At 30.2% G+C, this 19,359-nt stretch overlaps 2 protein-coding genes across 2 annotated transcripts; both read left to right on the forward strand.

Annotated features, from left to right (window-relative positions):
- The first annotated feature begins 10,063 nt into the window (after nt 1-10,063).
- LOC108471364 (disease resistance protein RPS2-like) lies at nt 10,064-18,213 on the forward strand. The gene is given in 6 exon segments (XM_053021160.1): nt 10,064-10,290; nt 10,450-13,284; nt 13,741-14,232; nt 15,084-15,846; nt 15,970-16,467; nt 17,598-18,213. Coding segments are annotated over 3 exon segments (3,522 nt in total). The 5' UTR covers nt 10,064-10,290; nt 10,450-10,518; the 3' UTR covers nt 15,348-15,846; nt 15,970-16,467; nt 17,598-18,213.
- LOC128283928 (uncharacterized) lies at nt 16,153-17,711 on the forward strand. The gene is made up of 2 exons (XM_053021340.1): nt 16,153-16,467; nt 17,598-17,711. Exons 1-2 carry the CDS (start codon nt 16,153-16,155, stop codon nt 17,709-17,711), a joined length of 429 nt encoding a protein of 142 aa, XP_052877300.1.
- Nucleotides 18,214-19,359: the final 1,146 nt, after the last annotated feature.

Below are 19,359 nucleotides of genomic sequence, written 5' to 3' on the forward strand. Positions count from 1 at the left end.
TCAATTATTTAATTTTTTTCTTTTTGGCCATTCAACTATTTAAGTTTTTCATTTCGATCATCAACTATTAAATTGTCAACAAAAGATAACTTGACAACTTTTAAAATTGACATAATGGTAATTTTTTCCTCGACATTTATATATTATGTCAATTTAATCTTGATTTCAAAAAAATTAACCCTCAACATTTATACATTATATATATATATATATATATTTTTTTTTTTGCAATTTTACTTTTCCATCTTTTATAAAAGAATGAGAAAAAATGAAAATTGTTATCTTAGATTTTGGTTTTTCCATCTTTAGTATATTTCCAATCAAATTGAGTTGATAGATTTGTTTTTTGGCTTTTTAGGTGAAAGGATCACAAAGAAAAGTAAAATTGAAAAAAAGACTAAATTACACAATTTGTAAATATTGAGAGCTAATTTTTTTAGAACCAATACTAACTTGACATAATATATAAATGTCGCGAGTTAAAGTTGTTATTATATCAATTTTAAAAACTGTTGGATCATCTTTTCATTAACCATTTAACGATTGACGACCAAAAGAAAAATAAATCAAATAGTTAGGTGACCAAAAAATAAACTTATCAATACTCGGCTGACTATAATAACTTGTGAGATCCTACTTTCTCTTTTTTTTTTCTTTTGATCTCCTACCAAAATTTTGATATGGCACAATTATTACCACATAGAGTCAATAGATGTGCAATACTAGCTGTAGCAGCCCAATTTCAGTGAAATCAAAACAGTGGTTTTGAAACCACAAATCTGAGTCCAAAAAATAAAATTATTTAAAGTTCATAAAATGATTGGTAATATGATAAGAATGTTGCATGAAAATTTTTATAGAAAAATTTTATCAATTATGTGTCTAATTGCATCAAGGACGAAATTGAATAAACTATCAAAGTTGAATTCTAGTAGCTATAAGGACCAAATAGCTATGGAATTCAAAATTTGAGGTCCTTATATGGCAATTAGACCATTGATGAAAACTATGTAGATATTTTTAGTGATTCATCCATGGAAAAATTGAAAAAGAACAAGGACTAAATTGGAAATAGAAATAATTAAAAGATGATAAAGATTAAAATAGAAATAAAAACTCATTTCATATCATCTTCTTCATAAAAATACATAAAAACCCTAGGAGCGAGAAAATAAGCTTTCAAGGCATAAATTGGTAAGTTTCTATGTCCCGTTTTTAGTAATTTTCATATTTTTGGAATCGGGAAAGCTTAATTTCTCTTTTTGGGGGTTTAATTTGAAAATAAATCAAAGTATAGAAAATTTTCCATGGATGAATATGCTGGAAATTGAAAGTTTATGATAGAAAATGAAATGTTATTGATAGTTAAACAACTTTTACAAAGTGATTTTTAATGAAAACATGTGTAGGGACTAAATTGAAAAGTGATAAAATTCTTGGAAAATTCTAAAATTTATGAAATGCATGTGCTGTAAAAATTGTATTAGAATTTTGAATAAGTTTGGAATAAGGAGTAAATTGCATGAATTTCAATTTCCGAGCTTAGGGACGAAATTGAAATTAATTAAAAAGTTAGGGGCAAAATGGTACTTTTGCACAGAATATGAAATGGGCTCAGTTGAATGTGAAATGTATGGAATTGATGATTAAATTTATTTATATAGATCCGGAAGTACCGAACAAAGAAAAAGATAGAGGAAAAGAAAAAGTTTCGAAATAGAGATACGAACAAATATCGAGGTAAGTTCGTATAACTTAAACAAGCATGAAAATGTGGATTTGATTGTTGAGGTATGTGAATTTGTGATTTGTGAATTATATGTGACATGAAGCATGAATATGTTGAAACATGAAGTTTGTAATTAATGAAAAGACAAGAAATCCGTTTGAATATTGAATTCCGATTGGATAGATGATTACCAATGTGAAATGAGATCCTGCATGTGTTGTAGTAAAGTTTAGCTCGGAAGGGTAATCTATTGATCTCATCATAAAAAGGAAGTGGCCTGAAAGGGTGATACATGAAAATGAAGTAGCCCGAAAGGGTGATACTTGAAAATAAAGTAGACCGTAAGGGTGATACTTGAAAAAGAGGTAGCCCGTAAGGGTGATACTTGAAAAGGAAATATCTATCGGAATTTCAATGATTCAACGAAAATAGTAAAACAAGTAATATGAGAAAACATGGCATGATGAGCTCATCTATGCATATTGATGTCTTGGTGACTAACTCATTTGATTGAATGATTGTGATTAGGCAAAAATTGTTAAGTTTGTCAATTTGATGGATAATATGCTTTGTGTGTATGTTTATTGGTTAAATGTGATTGGTAAGTATAGTTTGGTTATACGAACTTACTAAGCAGATAATGTTTACTCCATTATATTCTTTCATGTTTTATAGTGCTCTGAGGCTCGCGAAGGTTGGAGATTGGTCGGAGGAAATCATCACACTATCCACCCTTTGATTTTGGTATAAATGACAAACTTGATTTTGGATATAATGGCATGTATAGGCTAATATGATAAAATGATAATTTGTAATGTTGGTGTGTAATCTAGCCATTCGAATGGCTAGTAATAAATGTTTTGATATGGTAAAGCTTTTAATATGATAAGTATTACAAGTTTAACATGTTAAATGTGATACTTAATGAAACATATTATACAAAGAAATGTAAAAGTAAGTTGGTAAGTGAAATATATGAATAATATGTCAATTTGGTACATCGAAATTGGCTTGAATTGGGTTTGGTTTGGTTGGATTATGCTTGTAAGTATTGGTGCAGGTGAAATGGCAAATTTTGGGCGAGAAAAAAGGCTAGAAATGGCCTTATTTTGTCCACACGGGCGTGTGTCTAGGCCGTGCGTGACACACGGTCTAGGTACATGGGCATGTAATCCGGTCGTCTATCCCCTGTATTTTGAGATTTCAAAAAAATGCTCAAATTTGAGCAAATGGCAGAGACACGGGCGTGTGTCTTGGCCATGTGGATGACACGGCCTTGGAACACGGGCGAGTGTAACGGCCGTGTGAAGTCTGCACCTAATTTTCGAAAATTAATCAACCACACAGCCTAAGCACACGGGCGTGTGGCTTGGCCGTGTGAAAACTACACCTTAATATTTACAAGTCAGAGAGTTACATGGGTTGCGGACACGGGCGTATCCCAAGCCACACGGGCGTGTGTGATCACACGGCCTGACCACACGGGTGTGTGGGGTACTGTTCATAAGTAAATATTAAAATTTTACGAAAAATGCTTTAAATTCCTGATTTAGTCCCAACTCGATTCAATGTTCTTAATGGGCCTCAAGGGCCTAATTAAAGGATGTTATGTATGTTTACAAAAAATGAATAATAAATAATATAATTAATCTGTAAATGTTCTGTATTTATTAGTAATACTCTATAACCCTGCTCCGGCGACCAATACGGGTTAGGGGTGTTACACTAGCAGCATACTCTCTAAGTTTCAATAGCTTTCTCCAACTCCAACTATTATTCTTATTGCTTGAGACTTGCCAAAAAGTACTCTCTTCCGGAACATATTCTTTTATCCAAGAAATCTATAACTCCCCAGCCATAAAGATAGATCAATAAAAATACTTGGCACACAATTGATCAATCTTTTTAAGAATATATTTAGGCAAAATAAATTGCCTACACCACTAGTTTTGGATAATGAAATGTCTGACTGAATAAATTGAAAACGTCCAGCAAAATTGAGTTGTCTAGCTGACCAAGAACTAATTATGGTGAGATATTCTAAATTAGGGGTTCACAATCCTTTGCCGACAGCCTCCTAGTAACCAAAGGCACCCCCAAATATCTGACAAGTAGCTCTCCAAGTTGAATCTACTAATCTTGTGAATTCATCTCAAGATCCTCCTTTGCTATGCCTGTGCAATAGATTTCACTTTTAGCATCATTAAATTGTAGACCAGAGATGTTATAGAATTCCTTTAATGTAAACCAAATTCCAATTACAGAATCAACAGTATCTTTCTAAGAAATTTACAAGTCATCTGCAAACGAAGATGGTAAGACTAACCATATGACATTTGGGATGAAAGCTAAAAACTACATGTTTCACAACTACATCTAAAGACCCTAAAGAGAATGTTCATAGCAATGACAAAAAGGTAGCCACCCTGTCTTATTCATTTTCTTCCTTTAAAGAAACTCACTAATCCTCCATTTAAAGAGATGGAGTACCTAGGTGTAGAGATACAAGTTTTAATCCAATCCACCATTCTTCTAGGAAATCCCATTGCAATAAGCACCTTAATGAAGAAATCTCAATTCATAGAATCAAAGGCCTTTTGCAAGTCAATCTTAAGACAACATTTAGGTGACAAATCTCTCTAACTATACCCGCTCACAAATTCTTAAGCCATCAGAGTATTGCCAATTATACTCCTACCATGAATAAATGCACTTTGGCTAGGAGAAATAAAACCGAGCAAAAATTTAGTAATTTTTTTAACCAGGATCTTGGAGATACATTTTGTGCACAATATTGCAATAGGAAATGGGTATGAAATCTCTTACATTGCTAGGATTTGAACACTCAAGCACAAGCACAATTGTTGTAGAATTTAACGCCGGCAAAATCTTGGATAAATTAAAGAGCTGCTGACAACCTCAACAACATCATCACCTACAATGCTTTAAGTGGTTTTGAAGAACAAAGCAGTATAGCCATTAGGCCTAGGGACCTTATCATTTCCTTGCTCAAACATTCCCACCTTAACTTCTTCAGTAGTCACATCTCTAACTAATTCATCCTAAGCAACAACATCTAAAATGACTTGTAAAAGTTCTTTAAGAAAAGGCACTGAAAAACAAGTTCACATCATCGATACCTACGAGTTTAGTATAGAAGTTTATGATATCATTTGCAATTTGATCATAAGTCTCTACCGGACTTCCCTCATCAGTATTCAAGAATTTAACGAATTTTGTAAAATTTTATTACTATCTTACAGCCTTGGACATTACATCACAAGTTACATCAGCAGAAAAATAAAATACATAAACTAAGAAAAATACCACTTTTGATATTAAATAAGTATTAAATAAAGTAAAAATATGTTCCATATAAATATGGTATTAAAAATTCATGCACGTGTCACAACTTAAAAAAAAAAAGCTAGTATGGAGAAGCTTGGCTTATTTGTTTCTTAACTAAATTATAGAATAAATTTTGAAAGTTCAAATATATTTTAAGTCTATGTATTATTCTTGCATTTAGAATTTAGTTTTTATATTTTTTATTTTTAGGAATTTAATCTTTTATTTTCTGAATTTAAAAATTTAACTCTAATTGTTAACACTATTAAAATTTTCTTTTAAACACCTGCTAGAAAAAAAATGTGATATTGTCTTGTCATCCAAATACTATGTAGCATTGTTCACACACCTTTATAATTTTTAAACTAAAAGAAAATAAATTACAGTTTTACTTAGGGGTGAGCGTTCGGTTGAATCGAATCAAATTAACAAATTTCAAGTTTATCTAGTGGACAAATCTTATTTTATTATCCTAACTCGATTTGAAATTTTCTTGAATCGAGTTGACTGAGATGGAATTTGAATTAAATATATTTGTTTGAGTTAAATTAAAAATGACTTTGGTGTTTTTTATTTTTATGTAATCTTTTTGAAAATATTTTTCTTTAAAAATTTTAAACATAATCATACGAAGAAAAATTAAAGTGAACAAATAAAAACAATTGATAAACAATTTTAATATATTGAAATAATATTTAGATAAACATTTGAATTTTGTAAAATAATTTTGTGGAAATTAAAATATATTTTAACGTTTACTTTATTGTAATTTATATTAAAATTAAAACTTTTGTTGAATAAATCCAATTACTAAACTATTAAAATTCATTATTTATCACAAATTACAATAGACAATTAATAAATTCTAATTGAATTACGAAAAATTCATAAAGTAAAGTAAAATATTAATTATAATACAACATTATTGATTAAGTTGTAATCTTTTGAAAATTTGCGTGAATTAAGTAAAAGTTTTCAAAAAAGAATGACCAAAGATATAATTTATATTTTAAAATGATTTTTATTATAAATTTATAATATTGTGTGAATATTGCCAATGAATGAGTGACAATACTATACAACATTTTATTGATAGTTTTATATTGTCAGATTGTCATATCATTATTGACTAATGAATGAACGATCAAAATGTTCAATATCACTAAATTGATATTGATTATATAATTAAATCAAGTATATCGAATAATTGAGTGATCATGTGTTAATTTTACATTTTTTATCAATCATATACTACAATGTTATTAATGGTTTACTACTAATATTATTCATTATAATTACCATTTTACAATTATTGATTTCTATATTATAAAATTTGCTATTTAATTTTCCTTTTTTCTCTTATTCCGTGAATTATTAATTTTATTCTAAAAGGTTCACAATGTAAAAAATGTAATTTAATGATTTATACTTGTGAGTTAACTTGCAAAAATTATATAATTATTTTATTAATTTATATGAAAACAAAATTTTAATAATCATTATATTAAATAAATATAAAATATACAAATGAATAAATATAACTAAAAATTTAAATCATAAGATTAATTTAAAAATATATAATCTCTCTTTATTTTAAAATTTTCTATATACATTTACACATGAATTATTTGAAATGTGGATATTAAAATATATTATAATAGAATTGTATTAATTAATTTGGTGTCAAAAGTTAAAAAAAACATAAGATTTGCAGATTAATTTTTATTATAATTTTCAATCATGTATTATAAGGATAAAGATATATATCTCTTTTACCAATAATTTTAAATAGAAATTTCAAAATCTAAAATCACATAAGTTGAAATGATTATTAGTTAACATATTAATCATCTTTGTTTGCCCCAGGTTACATTTTAGTTCCTTATGTTTGAAATGTTACGTTTTAGTCATTTACGTTATCGTTTTGTTACAAAATAGCTACTTTGCCGTTAAGATTTTTTACCTCCCAAATGGTGGTCTAACGTGACAGTTAAAATAAGTTTTAAATGCCAACATAGATGTCCAATTAGGATAAGAAAAGTTAAATTTTTTTATGAAAATTGAATACAAAATTTTTTGCCATAAAACCCAATCTCTAGTTTAAAAAGAAACAACAGTTACGTTTTTTTTGTTACCATCAGAGAAGAGAAGGGAAGAGAAGAGAGGAGAGGAGCAGAACAATAGAGAAAAAGAAAAAATGGATGCACCAACCTCTATACATGCTTGTTATTGTGATTGCTCATAATACACAAATAAATAAAGATAGAACATGTCTTTTTTGTCTGTCATATATACAGAAAAACAAGATAGAATTACAAAAAAAAGAAAAAAAGGCAATAATATTTGAACCCAAAATTCAGGTAAATAACGAAAAAACCCATTACTTATTGTAATCCATTTTTGGACCCTCTATTGAACCGATCCTTTGTTTTTTCATTTTGAATAAAAAATCCAACCGATTGATGGAGCACTCAATTTGATTTCTACTGTTCCGATTGAACAAAAATGACTATGAAAATGGATGGTTGTTTTAGTCAAAATAGAAACGAAAGCTAAAAGAAAAAGGAAAGCTTAATTTTTTATTTTTTATTTTTTAAGTTTGAGAACTTTTTACATATTTAAAAAAAATCAAGTTTGAGAGCTTTTTACACATTTAAAAAAAATCATACCTTACTACTAACAAAACTTTTTTCTACTCTCTTCAACACACTTTTTTTGGGGTAAACTATCAAAATAGTCATTTTTGTTTGTCTCAGGTTATATTTTAGTCACTTATGTTTGAAATGTTACGTTTTAATCATTTACGTTATCGTTTTGTTACAAAATAGTTATTTTGCCGTTAAGATTTGTTATCTCCCAAATGACAGTTTGATGTAATAGTTAAAATAGGTTTTATATGCCAACATGGATGTCCAGTTAGGAAGAGAAAAGTTAAATTTTTTTATGAAAATTGAATATAAAATTTTGCCATAAAACCCAATTTTCTCCGATTTAAAAAGAAATAACAGTTACGTTTTCTTTTGTAACTATCAGAGAAGAGAAGAGAAGAGCAGAACAATAGAGAAAAAGAAAAAATGGACACACCAACCTCTATACTTGCTTATTATGATGATTGCCCACAATACACAAATAAATAAAGATAAAATATGTCCTTTTTATCTGTCACATATATAGAAAAACAAGATGGGACCACCTTTTTGCAAAAAAAGACCATAATATTTGAACCCAAAATCTAGGTAATGAACAAAAAATCCATTACTTACTGTAATCCATGCATCGACCTGCTATTGAATCGATCATTTGTTAATCCATTTTGAATAAAAAATCTAACCAATTGATGAAACACTCAACTTGAGTTCTACTGTTTCGATTCAACAAAGATGACTATGCAAATAGATGATTGTTTTAGTCAAAATAGAAACAAAAACTAAAGGAAAAAGGAGACCAAATGTTCTTCTTTTTTCCAGTTCAATGATTAATATGATGCATTGGTTTTGATTATTTTATGAAACTAAATTAACATTTTCATTTACTTAATTTAGAAAATTCAATTAATGGAATTTATTTATTTAAAAAATCAGTTAGTTTACTTAGCTAGATATTCACGTTGGCATTTAAACCTCATTTTAACTGTCACATTGGGTTGCCATTTGGGAGGTAGCAAATCTTAACGGCATAGTGACTATTTTGTAATAAAACGATAATGTAAGTGAATAAAACATAATATTTCAAACATAAGTGACTAAAACATAACTTAAGACAAATAAAATTAACTATTTTGATAATTTATCTTTTTTTTTTACTCTCTTCTCACTAAAAAAAAACCTCAACACTCAAATAACCGAGCATTTTTTTCCTAGTATCTCACCGTGGGTAAGGGGACCAACCCCCTTTATATACTGTAACAAAAATATGTTATGAAAATAGGTAAAGTTAAAAGAAAATAGGTAAAGTCAGAGAAAAAAATGAAATCAGCCAAAAACAGAAATTGTTGAAACACTTACTTGTTAAAAAAAAAAAAAGAAGAAAAAAAGCTGTAAAGTTAAAAAAAAAGGAAAAATCAGCCAAAAAAAAAGCAGTAGAGTTAAAAAAAGGAGGTAAAGTTAGAAAAAAAAAAGAAATCAGCATGCCCTTTCTTTTCATTTTCGGCTTCTTTCTTTTTCTCTTTGATGGACGGGCAAGAAATTGATTAACACACTACACTGGCTTTCCTTTCGATTCCTTGCTGCTTTCATTTGCAATCTCACATTCTTTTGTTTTAGGTTCTCAAAAGTTGGATAAATTAGAAGAAATTAAAACTCTAAAACTCATCAATCCTTTTGCTTAAGTAGGAGGATGTATTATGCTTTCACTGCTTCTATTATTTCAATATTTGATTATGATACTTACTCTCTTATTTTCTCTCCACTTTAATGTCTAAGAGGTAGAAATAGCTAGGTATCTATGATAATAATATGTTTATTTCCTTACTGAATAAATTATACTGCAGAAACAAATGAATTATTTTAAAATAAAATAACAAAACTTTTAAAGATGTAACTCAAACACCGATCTCAATTACATAAATAGTGCACATAACTATAGATACAAAAACTTAATTATAATCAAATTTAATAGTTAAATATTAGAATTTCAAGGCGTTACAGTAAGGTAATTAAAGTCAAATTGTATCAATTGGTCGGATAAAATATAAATCAGTATATTAACTAAAAAAAAAAAAATTGAATTGGTCGACTCGTGAACCAAGCTAATAAATCAATCAAATTGATGGATGGGTTGATTTTTTATATTTTAATATATTTTTATTTCTAAAATATTTTAAAAAATTAATTTTCTTTCATTTCAATAAATAGAAATAAATTTTTCGTCCAAATTTTTTCATTCCACCTACTAAGCACATTTATTAGAAAAATATATATATTTTTACTCCTCAATCTTTTTCTTTCTACATTAATTATTTAAACCAACATTTAAATAAATGATTTCTTCTTGTGAAAAGGAAAATAGTTATCTTTCAATGGGTTTGTGCTTCAAGGGTTCCAAACTACTAAAGTTCGAAGACCAAAGTTGTCGCTTTGTGTTTCAAGGGTTTTCCAGTTTTCCTTTTCATTCTCTGCTCCTTTCATTTGCAATCTCACTTTCTCAAAAGTTGGGTAAACTAGAAGAGATTAAAACTCTAAAGCTCATCAATCCTTTTGCTTAAGTAGGAGGAGGTATTATGCTTTCACTGCTTCTATTATTTTCATCTTTGATTATGATACTTACTCTGTTTTTCTTCTTCCACTTTAATATCTAAGAGGTAGATGTAGCTAAGTATCAATGATAATTATTTTTATTTCGTTACTGATTATATATAATTTTTTATTTGCCAGTGACTGCCGGATTAGCTTCCCAGTTATTGTATAGTTTGTTCTGTCTCCTATCAAATATTAGAAAAAAAAATGGCTTCTTTTCTTGAACCTCTTTTTAGCAAAGCTGCTGAGTACATGGTTGACACCACTGCAGCACAACTTAGTTACGTGTTCAAGCATGACAACAAGTTTCAGAACCTCTGGGGTAAAGTTGAAGAGCTGAAGTGTGCAAGACAAAGGGTGCAGCAATCTGTTGATGAGGCTAAAAGGAACGGAGAGAATATTTTTGATGATGTTGAAAGGTGGTTGACAGTGGTGAATAAGAAGATCTCCGACCAGGCTACAACACAATCGCAAGAGGATGAAAATAAAGCGATGGAGAATTATTTCGCTGGCTTTCTTCTTGATATCAAGAATCGTTACCAGCTCAGCAAGAAAGCTGATGAGGAGGCGGAGGCCATAACACAACTCTTGAATGAAAAGGATCGATTTGATAGAGTTTCCTACCGTCCTGCTGTTGAAGGGATACACATTATTAGAACTCTTAAAGAGTATGAGACCTTTGAGTCAAGAAGTGGTGTTTTCTATGAGGTCATGGCAGCATTGGAAGATGATAATGTCAACATAATAGGAGTGTACGGGATGGGAGGTGTGGGCAAAACCACACTTGTCAAAGAGGCTGCCAGCCAAGTCATTGCCAAGGAGAAAAAGCTGTTTGATGAAGTGGTCTTGGTTGCTATAACACAAACACCGAACATGGTAAATACTCAGAACAAGATTGCCGAGAGGTTGGGCCTTGAACTTGAAGGGACAGACATGGATATGAGAGCAGCTAAACTTCGTGAAAGAATAAAGAAAGAGGAGAAAATTCTTATTATTTTGGATGATATATGGGTCTTCTTGGATTTGGAGGCACTTGGAATTCCTTCTGCAGACGAACACAAGTGATGCAAGATCTTGATGACTTCTAGGAGGCGAAAAGTATTGAAGTCGATGGGTTCTCAGAAAATGAAAATACTTCCAATTGAACTACTGAAAGAAGATGAAGCATGGAAGCTGTTTAAGAACCTGGCTGGTCCTATAACTGAAAGATCTGACTTGCAATCTACAGCAGAAAAAGTCGCCCAAAAATGTGCAAGATTGCCGATCGCTATTGCAACAGTTGCAAAGGCTTTGAAACATAAGGAGAATTTGTATGAATGGGAGGATGCTTTGGAAAGGGAGCTATCAGGTAATGTGCATTCAGCTATAGAGATGAGCTACAACTACTTGGAAAGGGAGGAACTTAAAGAAACTTTCTTGCTCTGCAGTATAATGGGTCATAATGCTGCCACTGAAGACTTGCTGAAATATTGCAGAGGCTTGGGTTTATTCCGTGGCCTTGACACAATTGAAAAAGTACGGAGGAGAGTATTGACATTGGTTAGTGAGCTCAAAGACTCTTCTCTGTTACTTGCTGGTTCTAGCCCTGAACGGTTTGACATGCATGATGTTGTTTGCGAAGTGGCCATTGCAATTGCTTCTAGGGACCGTGGTTGGCTTGCTTCCGGAAAAGAGGATGTATCTGAAGAGTGGTCAGATAAGGATAGAATGAGAACCTGCAGTCTTGTTAGCTTACAAAATACTGAGGTAATTGAGCTACTAGATGAGTCCGAATGTCCAAAACTTACCTTTTTCTCTATGGGTAGTGAGAATTCTTCTTCGAAAATGCCATTCTTTTTTTCTATGGGTGGAGCGGATTCGTCTTTAAAAATTCCAAAGAATCTTTTTGAGGGGATGAAAGGACTCAAAGTATTAAATTTTACCGGAATGAATTTGACATCCTTGCCTTGCTCCATTGGTTGCTTGAAAACTCTTAGTACATTGCGTTTGGTAGGTTGTGCTTTAAAAGATATAGACATCTTAGGAGAGTTAGTAAATTTAGAAATCCTTGACCTCCGTAATTCTACTATTGGAGTGCTCCCAAAGGAAATAGGAGAGTTGAGGAGGCTAAAATTGCTGGACTTGAGTGGTTGTAGAAATCTTGAAGTAATATCACCAAACGTATTGTCAAGTTTATCCAGATTAGAAGAACTCTACTTATATGATAGCTTTAAGGGATGGGATCGGGAGGTTGAGGGAAGTGAGAATAATCAAAGGAGCAATGCTAGTCTTGTTGAGTTGCAGGATTTGTCTCGTCTGACCACTTTGGAAGTACATGTTCCTGATGTGCGAGCTATACCAAAACAGAAGTTGTTTTCTAGAAACATGGAAAGATACAAGATTTCCATTGGAGAAGTTTGGAGATGTTATGATGGAGGGATGGAAACATCAAGAATGTTGAAGCTCACAACCAACAATAGAAGTCTTCAATTGGCCCATGAAATTAAAACGTTATTGAGAAGAACTCAAAATTTATACCTAAGAGGAGTAGAAGATGCCATGGAAATGCTTTATGACCCGATTACTGAAGGTTTTCCACATCTAAAGCATCTTAAGGTATGTGATGTCTCAGATATCAAATGTGTTATTAACCCCAGCATGTTGGTTTCTTTTTTGGAGTCGTTGTTTCTAGAGGGTTTGATGAATTTGGAGGCAATATGTGATGGGCAACTCAAAACTGAATCATTTGGGCGACTCAGATGCGTAATAGTCCACCACTGCAAGATGTTGAAGAATTTGTTCTCCTTCTCCGTGGCCAAAGGGCTTCGCCAACTTGAAGAAATACGGGTATCCAGTTGCGAGAACATGAGAGAGTTAATAAAAGTGGAAAAGGAAGAGATGGGTGAGGATGACATTTTGGAATTCACTCAACTGCGCTTCTTAGAATTGAAAGGACTTCCTAAATTCAATGGCATGTGGCTTTTTGATAAAAAGGTATTTAGGTTAATCTTTTTCTTTTTTATTTAATTTTATTTGAAATTAGATAGATGAGCATTTTAAATATAAGAAATGCACTGAAATAAATTTATAGTTTTAATTATTTTAAGGATGAGATCATTTTATTGAATGTATTATTGAGGTAAATATTAAATACATTTTGATGTGAAGAACTTGTAGTTGATTAATATATAAATAAAAACATAAATTGAAATGGTTTGATGGGCATTTAATGGTTATAAGACCTTTAAGGGATAACACTAATTGTTCCCAATACCACATTTTGAGGGCTGCTTAGAAATTAATTGGTATGTGCGAGCAAAACAACAATAATTATTGTTTTTTAATTTTTTTAAAGTTTTAAATTTGGATGAATGTATATTATCATTATATTTTGAATGATAATTAATAAAGTATTGTTAATGATGATGCGTAACATGGTTTTATTTGTAGGTTTTGTTTCCTGCGGCATTGGAGAAGTTGTATTTGGAATCCGTCAATGGGATTGAAAAAATATGGCGTGATGGTCAACTTCTTACACTGTCTTGTGGTGTTCAAAATTTAACACGTTTGCAAGTGTGGAGATGTCATAAGTTGAAGTATGTATTTACTTCATCTATGGTTGAAAACCTTGTGCACCTGAAAACACTTGATGTTGGTGATTGTGATCGAATGGAAGACATAATAGAAGGAATACTAGGTGGGGAAGAAAGGATTAACAACAGCATAAGCGTGCTCCCTAAGCTTGACTCGTTGAAACTCAACTATCTTCCTAATCTCGAAACATTTTGTTGTGGAATTAACCTAATTGAATTTCCCTTCTTAAGGGAATTACAAATAAAGAATTGTCCTGTTCTGAGCACATTCCATTTCGATACTGCAAGTATTGGAAACATCTCACTTGATCCTAATGTACCTCAGTCACAATATCTCTTCACTGCAAAGGTATGTTTAATAGGTTTTGCTTCTTTTTATTTTTTCTTTCTTTCTTGTATATATAAATATCTCTTATCTTATAAAATAAATTTAGAATATAAGGTATGCACCGAAATAATTTTTCTTTTCCTTTTCTTGGTGAATTTCTTCTATTTTCTTTTAAATTTGATAGATGAGCATTTTAAATATAAGATATGGACCGAAATAATTTTGTATTATTTTTATAGTTTCTTTTTGTGATTAATATTTGATGTGAAAAACTTGTAGTTGTTGAATGTATTAATAAATATTAATATGATGAAATATTAGTTTGAGACTTTATGGGCATAAGATATATAAATTAAGAATATAATTGTTTTATATATTTTTAAAGTTGATGGTAGACGTGTCTTTTTTAAATTCAAATTTTAGAATATATGCTGTATTATACATCAATTTTAAAAGTTTGTTTTGGGGAATTTGGCATCCATCTATGTCAGGTTTTCTTTGCTCAGTAATGTATTTCATCTCTCAAATTTAAGACATCAACTTGCTAGGTGGTGAGCTCAACCCTTTAAAAGGCTATTTTTATAAATAAAATATCAAATATTTTTATTAAAATTATTGGAAATTTTAAGGTTATAAGTGTGTATTATTTTTAATTTAAAGGTTTAGAGGAAGTTATAAGCACTAGTAAACATTGTATTAAAAAATTCAAATAGATGGAATTGCTCAATATAAAACAGAGTTGATGGAGTTGTATTTCTTACCTTAATGAAAATTAAGATAAAGTTGTTGCTATGCCATTTCTTCTTTCATATTTTGAATGATATTTAATAAAATATTGTTAATAATGATGTGAAACATGATTTTATTTGTAGGTTTTGTTTCCTGCATTGGAGGAGCTGCTTTTGCATTCAGTCAATGAGATTGAAAAAATATGGCATGATGATCAACTTCTTACTGTGTCTTGTGGTGTTCAAAATTTAACACATTTGCTAGTGTGGGGATGCCGTAAGTTGAAGTGTGTATTTACTTCCTCTATGGTTAAAAGCTTTGTGAACCTGAAAACACTTAGAGGTCAGAAATTGTTATGGAAAGGAAGACATAATAGAAGGAATACTAGGTGGGGAAGAAAGGATTAACAACAGCTTAAGCGTGTTCCCTAAGCTTGACTCGGTGGCACTCTACAATCTTCTAAATCTCAAAAGATGGCATGATGATCAACTTCTTACAGTGTCTTGTGGTGTTCAAAATTTAACACATTTGGAAGTGTCCAATTGTCATAAGCTGAAGTGTGTATTTACTTCCTCTATGGTTAAAAGCTTTGTGAACCTGAAAACACTTAAAGGTTAGACATTGTAATGAAATGGAAGACATAATAGAAGGAATACTAGGTGGGGAAGAAAGGATTAACAACAGCATTAAGGTGTTCCCTACTCTTACCGTGTTGGTACTCACCGATCTTCCTAATCTCAAAAGATTTTGTTGTGGAATTAACCCAGTTGAATTTCCCTTTTTAGGGAAATTAGAAATACGAAAATGTCGTGTTTTGAGTGCATTCCATTTTGATACCGCAAGTATTGGAAACAACATCTCACTTGATCCTAATATACCTCAGCCACAATATCTTTCAGTGCAAAGGTATGTTTAAGTTTTTAAATTCTTTACCCTAACAATTACTTTTTTAATGTTAGACTGTCTTAATTTTTAGCAATGCATCTTCTATCTGTATATGATGTTAACAAAGAATTGGGAATTATGCAGTTTACGTTTCCAAATCTACATCAACTTACTTTGAGATGGAATGTTGGAGTGAAAGAGATATGGCTTTTGGTTCCATCCTCGACATCTTTCCAGAATTTAGTGGCTTTGGAAGTAGAAGGATGCCATGGAATCATAAAAATTATTACCCATTCTACAGCCAAAAGTCTCGTACATCTTGAAAAAATGACGATAGAGAATTGCCAAGAGATAGAAGAAATAGTGGGTGGTGGAGATGATGATGATGATAAAATCAGTTTTCCCCAACTCAAGATTTTGAAACTTCAATCTCTGCCAAAGCTAGAAAGCTTTTGTTCATCACGGCATTATACCTTTGACTTCCTATCCTTAAAATGGGTATATGTGGACGATTGTCCAAATATGAAGACGTTCTCTCATGGAGAATTAAACACGCCATTCTTGCACGGCATAAGATTACAATGGAATATGCGTTGGGAAGGCAACCTTAATAGCGCCATACAACAAATTTTCAGAGAAGAGGTACATATAAAATATATTTCGAAATTTCCTTGTTATTTAGTATTTTAAAAATTTTCAATAATTGGTTTTACATTTCACTCTCGATTCTTTTCTCTGATCAATATCAAAGAATTGGAATGAGAAGAACACTTTTTTTAAGTTAGTGGATATAGAAGAGCAAGAACATAGTCAAGGGAGAACCGTATATTCTTAAAGGATAATGTTATACGTTTAGCTCTCTCTATAACAATAACAACATTTTAATATAATAGTCAAATTTGTTGCAAAATCAAATTTTTATGTATTTTTACTCACTATATTAGCTTTTCATCTATTACAATAACTATTAAGTATGAAGTATACTCTTTACTTAATTAGTTTCCTATAGCAACCTTTTGTCTCTAATTTTAGTAAAATTAGTTATATTAGTAAGTGAAATAAAAATAATAAATTCTAGTTAAAATATTATTTCAATAAAATGTTTAAATTTTATATAAAAATATATTAGTCATATTCTATTAAATGGAAAATAATTTTTAATAAATAGGCTTACATTTGTAAATTTTATAAAGATACGATTTAAATCTCACTAATCAAGATTAATATTAATATATTATAGTTGTTTAAATTATTTTTAAAATTCAAATATGATCTAGATCTCAAATGTTATTATAGTTGTACAACATTCATCTCTCTATAACATCCAAAATTTTGGCAGTCAAATAAAACTATTATAGAGAGGCTTGATTATATATTATTTAGAATTTACAAATGGGTCACTATTGACACGAGATTGAGGTTGTTGGATAAGACTCTAAATCATAACGTAATAAATTATATTAAATTCTTGTCTTTGTTTTTTTGATCATATTTTATTAACATGGTAGAAAAATCTAAGAAATTTAAAGAATATCTAGGCCATCCTTCAATTTCTAATGCATAAGTAAGCCTAAAGTCACCAAGAATTGTGAGAGCAGTGATTAAAACTTTCGACGAGCACTTAGATGATATAGATTCAAACTTGGACATTTTCTTCCCTTTCTCGATATTTTATTGACAAATGGAAAATAAAATGTAAGCCTAATCTTATTCTAATGTATTATTCTTTGTTTTCCTCCCATGATTAATATTATTACTCGTGATGAAAACAGAGTAGTATGGTAGAAGAATCTGAAAATTCTTGGGAAGAATCTGAAAATTCTGAGGAAGATCTAAGCGATCTTTGTAAGAAACAAAGGAGACATGGAACATGGGAAGGGAACTAGGTGTCGTGTCAATGGATAATGACAAGAAAATTTTGGGGGAAAATCGTGGAGATCTCGAGTCAGAAAACAACCTAATTAGCTTATCGGAGGTGACTGGAAGGTATTTGTTTTGGCTACAAATTAAATGTCTTTGTATTAATCTTGTAGTTTCATTTTTTGTTGGGTCTTTGGAATTAGGAGATGTTCATATGAATTGGAGATGGGTATAGAGATTATGTGAATATAAATATTGGGGTCGATTCAGGGTTGCTTTTGGTTTTGAGTGTGATATTTAAATAATGTTTATTCTATTTCATGGTTTTACTATTGGTTGTGTGTGCAAGTATAGTCTTGTGGGAAGGGAGGTATACTAGTGTTTTTATGTATGTGACTTTACACACAATACCTAAACAAAGCCCATAAGAACGTACGTACATACATACATGCATAAATTTGTAGCTTTTAGTAGAGCAAAAAAAATTGAAGGTTTTTCTTACTTTCAATAATAAACGTTCTTCCTTCATCTCATGTCTAGAAGTGAAAAGGATTTTTCTAGTTCTTTCCCAATTATCTGACTTAAGCTTTGTTTGGTGGAGTGGAAAAATATAGGAAGATGGGTAATTGAAAGAGGATAAAAAATATAATTCTTCTTTCCATAGGTATGTTTTGTAGGAGAGATGGAAAAATTAAATGAAGAAGAAGTTTATTTTCTTTTAATCTATTACTTGATAGAGTTGAAAAATAAAAGGAAAAAAAAAACATTTTTAAAAAATGCATAATTTTAACTTAACATGCCAACTCTCCTCATTTTCTCTCTTATCATTTCATTTTGGAATGATTTATTTAATGCATTATGATGGAAAAAAGTTTCTCTCTTATATTTTCTTTCCTCATTTTATTATTTACCAAGCACATTCAAAATTTATTTTCTTTCCATTTTTCTATTCCCTTTTATTCTTCGTGTATATATATATATATATATATATATATATATATGCAGAATGATGTATTTACAGTATATGCATTTTGAGTTTCCCATCATTGCAATAAGCTTTCCTCAGTATAGCAGTACAGGTTGTTTGATATAAAATAATGGTAATCCTTTTATCATCTCATCATCCGGTCCTAAACATTGCATATGTTAATTGCTTTTATTACGAAAAGTAAGTCCTGCCAAGCTATTCTATCAGTAAAAGTTTAATTATGTTGCATTTGATGACCATATAAATTAAAACTAAAACTATTAAAACAACAATCACAAATGTAAATTTAAGAAAGATGAATATAATAAAAATATAGTCAAAAGATGAAATCTCAGTTTTATTTATGGGTTTGATTATCATTTTAAAGATAAATTTCTATATTCTTCAGCAAATTAGTTATAGTTGTGAACGACATTCCAAACCAATCTCTCCTACTTTTGATAATAATAAAAAAGAAGCTCATTGAAATTATTTCTCTTATTAACAAATAACTTTATAACGAAATGTTTAGAATTTAAATTATTAATAGCATGAAAAAAAAATAGAAACTTGATTCTAGTCATCAAACACACACAAGAAAGGTTTATTTAGATTTAGATTATATATCCTCACAACAATGAATCACATACTTGAGATATACATCCATGCTATTTTCATAGGTATTAGAATAATTAAACAATTACAAA

This window comes from Gossypium arboreum, chromosome 11 (assembly GCF_025698485.1).
Source record: "Gossypium arboreum isolate Shixiya-1 chromosome 11, ASM2569848v2, whole genome shotgun sequence".
Classification (NCBI taxonomy): domain Eukaryota; kingdom Viridiplantae; phylum Streptophyta; class Magnoliopsida; order Malvales; family Malvaceae; genus Gossypium; species Gossypium arboreum.

Bases quoted from the DNA above. Each gene is read 5' to 3' on its own strand.
- LOC128283928 (XM_053021340.1), top strand. From the start codon at position 16,153: ATGACGATAGAGAATTGCCAAGAGATAGAAGAAATAGTGGGTGGTGGA. The intron at 16,468-17,597 runs GTACATATAAAA...TGATGAAAACAG, and splicing joins AACAAATTTTCAGAGAAGAG to AGTAGTATGGTAGAAGAATC.